This window comes from Eptesicus fuscus, chromosome 1 (genome assembly GCF_027574615.1).
Source record: "Eptesicus fuscus isolate TK198812 chromosome 1, DD_ASM_mEF_20220401, whole genome shotgun sequence".
NCBI lineage: Eukaryota > Metazoa > Chordata > Mammalia > Chiroptera > Vespertilionidae > Eptesicus > Eptesicus fuscus.
The window spans coordinates 22,271,561-22,285,175 of NC_072473.1; the positions used below are offsets into that span (position 1 = coordinate 22,271,561).

The 13,615-nt window shown below is 36.3% G+C and overlaps 1 protein-coding gene across 2 annotated transcripts in view; it reads right to left on the reverse strand.

Annotated features, from left to right (window-relative positions):
• The window catches only part of DMD (dystrophin), a 1,914,059-nt gene that overhangs the window by 775,961 nt on the left and 1,124,483 nt on the right, over positions 1 to 13,615 (reverse strand). For both annotated transcript variants that reach the window (XM_054720874.1, XM_028129748.2), the window contains exon 44: positions 8,143 to 8,244. In XM_054720874.1, coding sequence (XP_054576849.1) covers positions 8,143 to 8,244 — 102 coding nt within the window. The remainder of the gene's footprint in view (positions 1 to 8,142; positions 8,245 to 13,615) is intronic.

The following is a 13,615-nucleotide window of genomic DNA, read 5'->3' on the forward strand; positions in this document are numbered from 1 at the left end:
TATCAAGCAATTCTGATTCCCAATTCTATTATAATATACAATGTGAGTCTTTCCTTGGGATCATTGAGATGCTCTATATTTCATAATAAAAACCCCTATTTTGCTAGTGAAAAGAGTGACTCTTCCTTGTAGCTAAAAGAACTTTGACTGGAATTGTATTGAAATTAAAACACGTTCATTCAAGAGTAAAACTGATCTAAATTTATAGAAAAGAGGAGATCCTTAGAGAAACATTCAATGAATAGAGAGTGGTAAAGCATATCAGCCAAACTCAATCAAAATGTAACTCTTACTTTATTAATATCCTCATTGAAAGAGGATTCACTGTAAACTCCAACGACATTAAGGACCTTAGAAGTATGTGCCATGCCCTAAACTTGTCTAGACTCTTCACCATATTCAACAAAGTTCTGAGAATATAGTGGTTGCTCAATAAACACTTCTGACTGATTTCAAAAAAGAGTGGAAATTAATTACAAGAAATACGATTTCTGAATATAGCTTTTATTTTTAATTTAAAATGAAATATAGTTTTAGCTCTATTTGTGTTTAGGGATTTTCAAAATTTTAATATATTTTTCTCTTGTATCAATGTTTGGCATGCAATGAATATGTTACATGAATAAATGAATCAACCTATGGTTGTATATACAAAACATATATGTGAATATTTTAATTGAAATATCTATGCCCCTATAAATGCAATTAATACAACTGAGGACCAGGGGTGAAACTTAAATTTTTAAAATGCTTGCCCAGTTCCAGCATTTGCTACTACTGAGTAAGTCTAAATTGAGACTTTACCCCCAAATCTTTCCTCAGAAAGAAATCAGTTCAGATTAGAGCTTTATAATATCTTTTGTGTCTCATTTGATTTTCAACAAAAAAGTTGCAGAGTAGCCTAAAATAACCTCAAAAGATGTGACTTTTGGGATGCTTATGAAAGTCATCTGACAGCATTGGTTAATAAAAAAGGAGGTGAAGGAAGTTGATAAACCATTAGCATTTTTCGTAGGATACAACCTCACACTAGTGGTGAAGGGCATTGTAAACAAGTAATTTAAAGATAGTTTTAAAAAGCAAAACAAGATGTTATTCAGATGAGGTGATAAATAGTAAATATCTAAGAAACATGAAAAGATTACTTCCAAATATTTTATGAATGGGCAGTGAGGGAGGGGATAAAAATTCAAGTGGTAACATCGAGGAAGTGAAATACGGCCCTGGCAGCTATCTAAGCTAGTAACTGGCATCTATCTAAGCTAGATGAGTGATGATCTCAATTGAACACAAAAGACAGTCACAGAAAATTAACTAGCCAGAGATAGGGCCACCCCATTTTCGGAATGAGACAAAGCCAAGGCCACTCTGCCCTGCTTTAATCCCCTCACCTTCTAGAGCCACACTGACTTTGTTTCTTGACAGCATCCAATCCAGAAATGGCTTCCACTTCTCTAATTTATCTTTAAAATGTGCTAACCAGCCAAACCCACTAAACAGCTCTTACCAGTGCCCTTTTAACTGAGATTCCAAACAGTTTTTGGAGAGCTTTCTCCCTTGCTGCAGTAAGCAAAGTAATCCTAACTTTTGATTATAGGTATGTTGCTAGCTGTAGTTAGATATAGAACTTTAACAGCATCATAAAGGGACTCAGTGCCATATTTTAAATAACTTGGAAAATGGTGAGCTCTAGAATTCTGGAATATACATATGAATAATGTGAATGAACTCACTTCATAAAATATAAATTTGGTAAAATCAATATTTCTAATCAGTGTGTTATTTTATAAAATATGAGATTTCAAATTTGTACATGCTGCTCCATTAAAAAATTAAATATAATTAAACATTTGGCAATCTCATCCATATTTCTAAGTGTGTATGTCTACAAGTTGCTCAAAAATTTATTATAAATTTTATCTTCTCAATGGGAAAAGTGAGGGCACGCCTTATATTCAAGAATGATTAACATTTATTCAGCCTCTCATAGTCTAAGACTTTTTCCTCAGTTGTAAAGCAAACTTGAATTTTAAAAAATGAAATTCTGCTACTCATGTATTAATAAATTATAAATTCTTTATAATATTTATTATCTTTTTGTAATTCTTTTCCCAACTTTTTCTATTACCACTGACATAGAATTGTGCTTACCAGGCAAATAAGATCATATGCCTGACAGATGATTTATAAAGCCAAATATTGTCATAATTACATTTAATTGGGCAACACTTTGACCAAGTAGACACTTCTGCTGTGAGTAGTATATTAAAAATTATCAAGCAAAAAAAAAACCCAAAACCCACACAAGCCCTAAAGAAGTTCTTAGAAATGCTAAAATGTTTGTTGGCAGTAGAACACATTTATTGGGAGAAAAAAAACACCCACATAGCTTAATCTAGTTAATTAACAACAAAACAGCTGGGAAAATAATACATCCCTGGTTGTGAATGACTATAATTGAAAATGACTAATGATGTTGTCATTTTGCAGCTTATAATGGAGGAAATGATGCCTGGAAGATTATAACTGTTCTCTTGACCATTTGTGTACAGCAATTGCTTGTGTTAAGGTTTGGGGTAGAACCCTTTGGCCAAATACAAAAGGCTCCTAACACCTTATTTTTCTGTTACAATTAAAAAGAATTGAAGAGCAGTAATAAAATATATTATTAAATTAATTTTACCAATATCTATCTATATCTATATCTATATCTATATCTATATCTATATCTATATCTATATCTATATCTATATCTATATCTATATCTATATCTATCTATATCTATATATCTATATCAAGCGCCAGAGTCCATAACGACCAAGGCTCGACCAAACTGGAAGTTAGTGCTGGGTTGCTGTGGCGACCCAGCACTGACTGAAGCCCGTGTGGCACAGCGACCCAGCACTGACTGCCAAGGGGGCTGTGGATCAGGCCCAGAAAGGGGCCTGCAGAGAGAGAGGCAGGGTCTGATACCCAGCCTCCGTGGCAGCTGTTGATCAGCTGTTGCCTATCTCTTTCTCTTCCAGTTTCACCAGCAGCCGAAGGTCTGTTTCTCTTTGGGCCTCCTGGGGGCTGCTGAGCAACCCTGCCTCTTTGATCAGACCCAAAGATAGGCCCAGAGACGCTGACTGGCATAGAAACTGACCAATCAGAATCAAATCTGGGTGAAGTTCCAGGAGCCAATGGCTGCCTAAAAGGTGGAGCTTTTGACGATGACTGGCATAGAAACCGACCAATCATAACCTAATCTGGGTGAACTGCAAAGGCAGAATCTAAGGTAGGGGCTGAGAAGGGGTTTTAAGGGCAACAGCTGTTTGTGTATAAGGTGTAAGAAAGCGGTTCAATTTTTTCATGACCAGTTTGGTAGTATAGTGCATATGGCTGGCTATCAGTCCAGATATAGGGATCTCCTCTTGCTGAAAAAGGCTCCCCCCCAATTTAAGCAATCCTATCCTATGTAATCTATCTATACTACTAAAAGGGTAATATGCTAATTAGACCTGGTCGACAGGCCATCTGCGGATGTCTGACTTCCTTCCAGACAAAGCCATGATGGTGGGGGCCGAGGCAGTTAGGGGTGATCAGGCTGGCAGGGGAGGGCAGTTGGGGGAGAGATCAGGTTGGCAGGGTAGGGCATTTGGGGGCAAGATTAGGCTGGCAGGGGAGGGAAATTATGGGCGATCAGGCAGGCAGGCAGAGGCAATTAGGGGTGATCAGGCAGGCAGGCAGGTGAGCGGTTAGAAGCCAGCAGTCCCAGATTGCAAGGGGTCCCCGATTGGAGAGGGTGCACTAGGCTGCTAGTCTTTGTAATAATCTAAAAAGTTAGCAAAGCAAACCATCTGGTTTCATCTTATCACTTCAGCAAGCAACCAAGACATTAAAAATTCCATTAATGCTCTCAGTTCTAATATCCACAAGTATTCTGGAATACTTATATCTGTTAAGAGTTAAACAGAAAGAATAAGTATGAACTGAAGAAAATGTCATCTAAAGGCTTAAGTTCAGAAGAGAGTTAATTTTTTAAAAAAAATAAAATAACAAATGGCTTAATTTTTTTGGAATTTGTCAATATTGTTGCTATTCATGGCAGTTATTTTTATTGCTTTTTAATTGCAAAACTGGGTACTATTGAGGATCTAGTCATTAATCTGCAGAAAATAAAACATTAAAATGATTTCATAAATAGCATTATTATAAAATATTATTACTACAGGTATAGTTTAAGCAATATGTTAAGCAATTTAACTTATCCAACAAATCTTCAATAATTTGTCTGGCCAGTATGACTCAGTGGTTTAGCATCGACCTATTCCTGGTCAGGGCACATGCCCAGTTTCTGGCTTGATCCCCAGTAGGGGGCATGATTCTCTCTCATCATTGATGTTTCTCCCTCCCTCTCCCTTCTTCTCTGAAATCAATAAAAACATATTTAAAAATCTTGAATAATTTTTGAAGTTAAGATGATGGAACAATTGACAAATCAAATGAGAAAAGTGTGTGTATGTGGCGGGGAGGGGAAAAGGAGGAGAGTGGGGGAATGAAAATAGAAAAAGAAAGAGAGAGAGAGAGAGAGAGAGGGAGAGAGAGAGAGAGAGAGAGAGAGAGAGGAGAGGGAAAGCAAAATAAAGGTGCTTATATCTTTGATCATACTATCTTAAGATTTTACCACCTTTGAAAATTAAAGAAATCCTAGAGAAGTTGATGAAGTGAAAAAAAGCAAAATAACGGAACACAGATGAGTGAGGCTTCCAAACAGGACTCAGCTTGCCAGGTGAGTGTAGGAACTGAACACACAGGCTGTCTTATATAGAATGTAGAGGTGCCAATAGGCAGTTAATTTACTAAGAAACAGAATCATTCTCTAATGTGTCCTTAATTAAAATGTCTGCAATCAGTGGACACACTAATTATCCATTTAAACACTCCATCTTATATACATACCAAGAGGGGTTTTAATTTTACTTTTTGAGAACATCCCTTTCTTCTCGATAATTATGAGAGTTTCTAAATGTACCTCTCCCACCCCCCAAAAAGACACACACAATTATTTCATTAAAATGTTGTGCTGACTACTGGGTTCCTTTTTTCTTCTGTTAAGGGGTGAGAAACCTGATAGTTAAGGAGAAAAGGCATTAGGTAGCACAATTTAAAAGTTTGGGTAGACTAGTAACAAATTAAAGTTGAAACTTTGTTTATGTTGAAAACAGGCTTTGCTTATGGACTATCAGAGAAATGGATAATTCTTCAGAAAAATATTCCTAACCTTTAAAAATATTGTTTTTAATCCATGCAGAGATTTACATAGTCCCAGCAGCTTGCAGCCCTGTATTGCTGGGCTCCATGGTCTGAACTATGAGGTCATTTTTGAGCTTCTAGTGTTTCAAGATACCACCAACTCCAGCTAAATTTCAGGTGTTTTCAAGGACATGGCTTATGGCAAAGGTTGCAGGTGAATCAACTATTTCTCCACACCTCCAACTTCAATATTGCCCGTCACTATCAACCTGATGTGTTTAGTCTTCTCCAAACCAAAGGGATAAATGGTAGACCAGGAATGAGTTTTACTTAAGTTCTGCTTCTCCCAAATGAGCTGACTTGAGAGGAAATGCAGAAGGAGGGAAGGAGAAAAGGAGGAAAGAAAGAAGAGTTCTGATTCTGCCAAAAAGGTTTTAAGGGATATGAAAGAGGGAAAGTTAACAACTCCTTGCTCTGTCTTTGATTTCAGAAAGATAATTTCCCTTTTACACCATTAATGTGGCAGTAGAAAGTAGATATTCTCAGACATACATGGCAGATCCCAGATCTTAAAGTAGCCCAGGAGCTGAGGGTATGAATGGCGATGTGATAAGTTAGAATCAATTGCTTGGATTGTTTACATAAAGTGAAAACAAATTAAGCCAGTCAGCGAGACAAATACCTTATAATTTCATTGACATGTGGAATCTAATGCACAAAATAAACAATCAAAATAGAAACAGACTCCTAGATACAGAGAACAGACTGACAGCTGTCAGAGGTGAGATAATTGGGGGACTGGGTGAAAAAGGTCAAGGAAGTAAGCACCAAAAAACACCCTTATAGAGATAGACAACAGTATGGTGATTATCAGAGGAAAAAGTAGGTTGGGGGGTAGAAAAGGGAAAAGTGGTGGATAAATGGTGACAGAAGGAGACTTGATGGGATGGTGAACACACAATACAATATACAGATGATGTATTATAGAGTTGTACACCTAGAACCTATATAGTTTTATTAACCAATGTCTCCCCAATAAATTCAATAAAAATAATTAAAATTAAATTGATAAAAGTGTCCTCAACTTTCAATTAAAACTTTTAACTCTGTGTGTTTTTTCTTTTACAAAGGTTTAACTGTATAAGCCAATTTAAATGCACATTTGTAATCTGTAACAATTTTAAGAAACCCTGCGTAACGTCTTTGAGGATCAAACCAGAGTAGACAGAGTGGACCTACAAAATGGCCCATTTCTCTGTTTCAGTGTTTGCCACGGGAGTCACTCTGTTAACCAAGAAAGGTGTCTGCTAGGTAGCTGGCTTAGCTTAGAGCATCAACAGAAACCCTGAAATTGCTATTTTCAGGACCCTCCTTAGCTCTCTCATCTAAATTCTGAACACAGCCCTAGCCAGTTTGGTTCAGTGGATAGAGCGTGGGCCTGTGGACCAAAGGGTCCAAGGGGCGATTCTGGTCAAGGGCACATACCTCGGTTGCAGACTCCTCCCTGGCCCAGGCCCTGGTTGGAGCTCGTGCAAGAGGCAACCAATTGATGTTTCTTTCACATCAATGCTTCCCTCTGTTTTTCCCTCTCTCTTCTACTCTCCCTAAAAATCAATGAAAAAATATCCTCATTTGAGGATTTAAAAAAATAAATAAATGAAATTAATAAATAAATACTGAATACTTTGTTACTTCATAAAAATCATCAGACCTGGCTTGGAACTAAATGCAAATTATTACTCTTTCAGATGTTAGGAGTGGGACAGTGTATTACTCAATAAATGCCCATCGATATTTCTAGAGAAACAGGTGCCTTTTAGCATCTGGTATTTGGACATTACTTTGAAGCTAAAAATTTAACTTTACCTAAGAAAAAAGCACCTTGTAAAAGAAAAGCAACAATATTCTAGAAATGAAGCTTGGGCCAAGTGTAAGTGGTGACCTTAGGGACAGTGTCTAAGTCATGGTAATGTTGTTTGCAAGGATAAACTAGGTCTATATAATGAGGTTATTGACCTGCAATGTTTTAGAGCAGTTTTAAATATGAGGGGGAGGCTCACTAAATCTCATCCTGCAACATTAGCTAGAGAAATCAGGACTGATCAATAAACAGCCACCATTATAGGCACACGGGAACCTTCATCATAATGGTAGCCATTATCATTTTGGTCAGGTACAGAAAATAAGGTAACACATACCTAACATCTATTTATCACTGGAATCTCATTTGCAAGTGGAAGCCATCGATTAGCTATTTTTGAAAACTGAGCTGGCTTTCCATTCCTCTCCTCATGTAATAACCTATGAATAAACGTGTCAGATGCTTCAAATGTACACGGGGAAAGGAAAGAAGTAGAAAGCTTTCTCCCAGGCCAGCTTTTTCACCCAAGAGAGAAGCAATTAGATGACATTTCACTAACAATTCTTGACCCAATGAAGTGCTGAATCCCAAATGCCGCTTCCTCTTTCATAAGAAAGAACAACAGAGAAAAGAAAGGTCATGGACCATATTGTGTTTCTTTACAGCTGTTGGAGACAGACAGTATGATGCAGTAGCTTGCTTTGAATTAAGCTAAACGATATGAAAAGCATCAAGGCTGGCAAGCAAAGCAATAAAGCCTCAAAGAATTTAATCTACCTTGAAGGTGGGACTACTTTTTGTATTGATGGCAGCGCACCAGGACAGAAATGAGTCCTTTAATGCAATGACTTGTTAATAGTCCTAAGATCACAATATATAAATAGGATATGTTGATCAAAAAGACAGCTCTGTTATTGCAGTATGGCCAATATTTCTTTACAAGTTATTTCATTGATTATAAATAGACCACGCCAATGGCAAATGTACAACAGGGGAAGAATAACCCATTATGAGGTAATGGATATTACTAGAGGTTGCTTCATTACCTTCACTGGCTCAGTGGCTGGTTTTTCCTTGTACAAATGCTGCCCTTTAGACAAAATCCCTTCCACATCCGGCTGTTTAGCTTGAACTGCTACTTCAGTTTCCTGAGGAAAAGAACACATACAGTGCAGATTAACTTCACAGTTAGCAATAAAATTACTAAATTTAACTATACCCTTGGAGACTCCACATGTATTGCAGATCAATTTCTGCATGGTACATAGAAGCACAAAAAAGTAGCTTCAACTGCAGAGAAAAGAAATAAAGGTCTTTGTGAAACAGACTAAAGTTTTAGAAATTTATCCAAAGTTACCTTAAATTATATTGTAATGCTTCCACAGAGAAACAGACACTAATGTTCTATTTGTCAAAAAAGTAAAATGCAATAATGAAAAGTACAATTTATGAATAGGATTAATACTTTTGTTTGCATCCATAAACTCAGCAATATTAATGTTCATTTTACTTTACAAAGTTATTAGTTTAACAGGATTCTATTTGGTGTTTGGGATCCAAAATTCTGTTTCAAAATAGAAATCCAATAATTCTTTCCACATCATTGTAAAAATTATTAAGTTTCTTTCCCAAGATTAAACACTTAAAGCACAGTATCAAAGCTTATTAATTATTAAGCAGTCAAGTGAAATAAATCTTTTCAGAAATGATTCAATTATTTTAAGAAACGTGTTTGTTTTCCCTTAGTCTGGAGAAGACTGAAGTATGACTGAAAAAACAGTAAACAAACAAACAAACCTCTTTATATATAGAAATATAAAGTGCTTTGCTACTGGCTTCTGTCTAGCTCTCTTGGGAGAACAAAAGAAATGTGCATAAATTGAAGCTGAAGGAAGTGAAGTTAAATATTACAGAAGACTTTTTGGATGGAACACTTGTTAAACACTAGGATGGAGTATCGATTAATCAATGTCAGGTGTCACTCAAGGCCTGGGCAATATGCCCCAGAGAGCAACTCCTGATTAACCCATATCTCTCTTTCTCCTTCTCCTACCCTGTAGCCTCCCAGCACTGCTGGGTGTACGTGTCTTCATGCCACTGTTACCTTTATATATTGTGTTTGTATCTGTTCTCTCAGACTATCAGAGCTGGGAGTCCTCAACCCAAATGACTATAATCTTATATGACACAGTTGGATGTCTTGCAACTGGTAGGTGCTCAGCACAAGCTCTTGAAAGAGATTGTTTCTTCAGTTCTGATTATAATAAATGACAGTGGGAGACAGGCACTTTGGTTAAAAGTATCCATAACATTAGGACTAACCCTGTTTGTAAATGGGTATAAGTGCAAGACACATATACACAAATACATGTATACCAACTTTAGGGACAATAATTATAAAAGAAATGAACTACAAATTATAAGTATTAATTTATTTTCTAGGATAAGAAATTCTAAAAGTTATTTAAAAATCTTACCCAATAGTAACAAGGTCAAGTTCAGAGTGTGCTTGGTGGAGGTTGAGTATTTCTTCTTTCCTTTAAAATTGTTTATAAGTGCACCCACTGTAAATTATATAGCTTCAGAAAATGACCATAAATAGTCAATAATTTTACCAAAGCTCCTCATATGCAGCCAAATGATTAGCACTAACATCTTTCTCTTTTTCCTCCTACTCTTCAATAGTTCCAAATAAATAGTTCCAAAGATTGCAAAGTATTGATCATACTATTCAGAAGGCACTGGTAAATAAACAGGATTAGGAGACTGCATTTGATACTACAAGGTATTCTCTTATGAAGTGAACATAAACATCTGAATTTTTCATTGGCAAATGAACAGAAACAGCAACAAGGCTGACATTAGGGCAGTCCAGATACTACTTAGAGTTGTGGGTTCGAAGCAGGTGCTTGCCAGATGGACTAAGAAAAAGGTGGCATGCCATGTGAAATGTCCAAGTTTTGTACCTGCAGAAAGTAAAATACTCCTTCAGGCCACCAAATTAGCCCTAGATTTAGTCCTCGGATGAATGAGCTTTGCAAAGTCACACCATTTCCATTTATAAAAATGCTTCCTATTAGCATGTCCTTTCATCACCATGATTGTCCTCTCTTCATTTTTCAATGAAATAATGACGAGTTTAAGTACCTGGGTGAGATTTACAGCTGGTCTTACAGAAATAGAGCGATGGGTGAGAGAAACCACATTCATCTCTAAAGTATTTGTGGTTACTTCTACTTGGCACTGTTTTGGAGAACTAGATCTCTCATTACAGGTACCTTTGAAAAATCATTTTAGAAAGACCATTTTGAAGATACATTTCTACAATTCACCTCACTATATTTACTTGCGGTGTGAATTTATTAGTTAACAGGCAGGTCAGTTATTCAGGGTCAAATATTGCGTGAAGGGTCAACTTATGTATCCAATGAAATTCACTCAAATATCCTTTAGTATATTTTTCTTAAATTAGTGTAAGAAAAACACACCATAAATAGCAGATAATGATCCTGAGAAAATGGAAGCATGCATGAAATAAGTTTTAAAATTTTGATAGCCCTCCATGCAATTAAAACTTGACATAAAAAAATAAAAAAGCAAAACAAATAAACAGCAACAAAAAACCCCCAGCCAAACTAAATGACTGTTCAAAGATTAAAAAAATACTAAAATCCTTAGTTGTGCTGAAAATGCCAACAAACTACTCTATACTGGTACTAACTGCTGTAGTAATATTAATAGAGTAGTTAGAAGTTTACTTTGTGAGCCCAGCCAGCATGACTCATTGGTTAAGCGTTGACCTATGAACCAGGAGGTTATGGTTCAATTCCCGATCAGGGCACATGCCCAGGTTGTGGGTTCAATCCCCAGTGTGGGGTGTGCGAGAGGCAGCCAATCAATCATTTTATCTCATCAATGATGTTTCTATCCCTCTCCCCTCTCCATTCCTCTCTGAAATCAATAAAAAATGTATTTTTAAAAAAGTTTACTTTGTGGCAAACACTGTGTTTCATACATTTTCTTCCTAACACCTCCTACAAAAAGGGTGTTATCTAATTTTACAGATGTCAAAATTGAGGGGTACTGAGTCAATTTGTCCAAGATAACTTGCAAATGGCAAAGTTGAGATTACAATCAACAAGTGTGCAACTAAACCTCCACTTTATCCCTTACTCTGCTGTGCATAGTGTGTATGTGTGAATGAATGTGATAAAACTGGCAGTCATATTTATTAATATGTTAATTTTTCTCCTCCTCTTTAACTCCAATACATTCTATAATATCCTTCCAGAGTGTAATTGAGATAAAATACTGTATCTTCCCATAGCAAAGGAAAGAAATTCTAACATAGTCTTTAAAATGCTTTGAGGGTGTCTTTGTGTGGGCTTATGATTGCCAGACTGATAATATCCAGATCAGGGAACTGGTCGGAATAAACAGTTTATCTCACAAATGGTCTCACATCTTTACATGATTTAAGATAAGGTAAAGGAGGTCACCACTGAAATGGAAACAGAGCTAATTATAGTGGCCAGTTTTTGTAAGTAGAAAATGTTCAATTTCAAAGAACATTCAGACAAGAAAGTCTTCATGGGATTTCAACAACAACAACAAAAAACCCTCACTTCTAATAGAACATTTCCATCTAGGTTTTTCCCCTGTCTTATTTTGAATATATCACAAGCAATGTAAGATTGTGCACCAGGAGTTAAGATCCTTATAATGTGATTTATAGTGTTTTATTTTCATCATAGTATTGAAAGTTCACTACAATCTCCTGCATAATTTTAAGAAAATAATATTTATTAATTAGATTATAGGGAATAAACCTTCAGTAATGCTCACTAAGATAATATCATGGTGTATTTTTAAATTCAGCCCTGATAGGTTTTTTGAAATGGAATAACTCTCTGAGCACCTTCAGTCTTACTTATTTATTATTAATAGCATTACTAATATTGGGAAGTTGGTAGTCTGAGAAGTAGTGAAGCAATGGTAAGTGATGAAAAAAGACTTGACAACACCCTTGAGGGTGAAAGTAACAATTCATATGCAAATTAATATATTTGTATTTTCTAAGAAATGATTCATTGAACATTACATTTCTATATTAATTCAATATTAAGTTCATTGTACATGTTTTTAAAACTGGAAATTTGATGTTCCTAAGGATATTCTAACAGAGATCCTAAGGATATTCTAACAGAGATACATTTTACCTTGTTTTATTTATTTTAAACTTATTTCTATTTCCATTATTTTACCTACTAGAGGCCCAGTACATGAAATTCATGCACAGGTAGGGTCCCTAGGCCTGGCCAGCAATCAGGGCCAATCAGGGCCTTCTGGCTGCCAGCCAGGGCTTTCCTTTGTTCCGTGCCCGCCCCCCACCCTCTCTTGGTGCTCAGTGCACATCATAGCGAGTGATCAAACTCCAGGTCTCCTGGTCCAACTCCCGAGGGGACATTTCGCATATTAGCCTTTTACAGTAGGTCCTCGGGTTACACTGGAGATCCATTCCTATGGCACGACATAACGCGATTTTTGCCCTAAGTCTGAACCCACCTACCTAAGCACCTACGTCACTCACATGGAGCACATACACAGCAGTAATGAAGTGAAACAGTAAAAAAAATATAAAAGAAAGATAACAATTCCTGACCTTCACTTGTGGTAAATAAACAATAAAAAACATAAAGCACATATGTACATATGTCGAAATGATGGAACGTTCTTTTTACAAATAAATGGGAGATGGCAATGTAACCATGAAATGATGTACGTCAAGTCTGACGTAACCTGAGGACTGCCTGTATATATATAGATTGTTAACCTTAGAATATATAAATATATATGTATATACATATATATGACAATATAAGGAGGATATGAACAGCCTTTGCATATAGGTTCCAACATTTGTTCATTTATTCATCTGACAAACATATATTGAATATTTACTACATTTCAACGTGTTGGCTAGGAACTGCGAATACTACAAGGTATAAGGTAATCCTTTGTGTAGGATACAGACAAGCAACCCCATATTAAACTTAGAGTATAACAGGTATAAGGACCATAAAAATGCAATGTAAAGTGCGGTACAGAGAAGGAAGTGATCAGTTCTGTGTTTGAAAGACATGAGGGTAGGGACAGACCTCATGGGGGAAGAAAGACTTAAGCAAAGGCTTGGAACAGAAGCAGCTCATATACTTAGTTGACAATGTGATGGATAATAGACAGTATTGCAAGAGCAAATCTGAATTATGCAAGACAGGAATTGGAGGCATCATGGAGAGCCAATGTGGGGGAATGGGAAGAAATAAATGGTGCAGGAGTAAATGGCAAAAACCAGAGGAAAAAAATGATCTTTTATACCATCTTCAGCATCTTAGTGGAGAAGCCACAAAAAGGTTTTGTACAATGGAATGACACTTCATATTCTAACTGATGTTCTACAAATAGGTATATACATTCATATATGAATATAAGAATAGAGAGATATGATTTATTACTAAT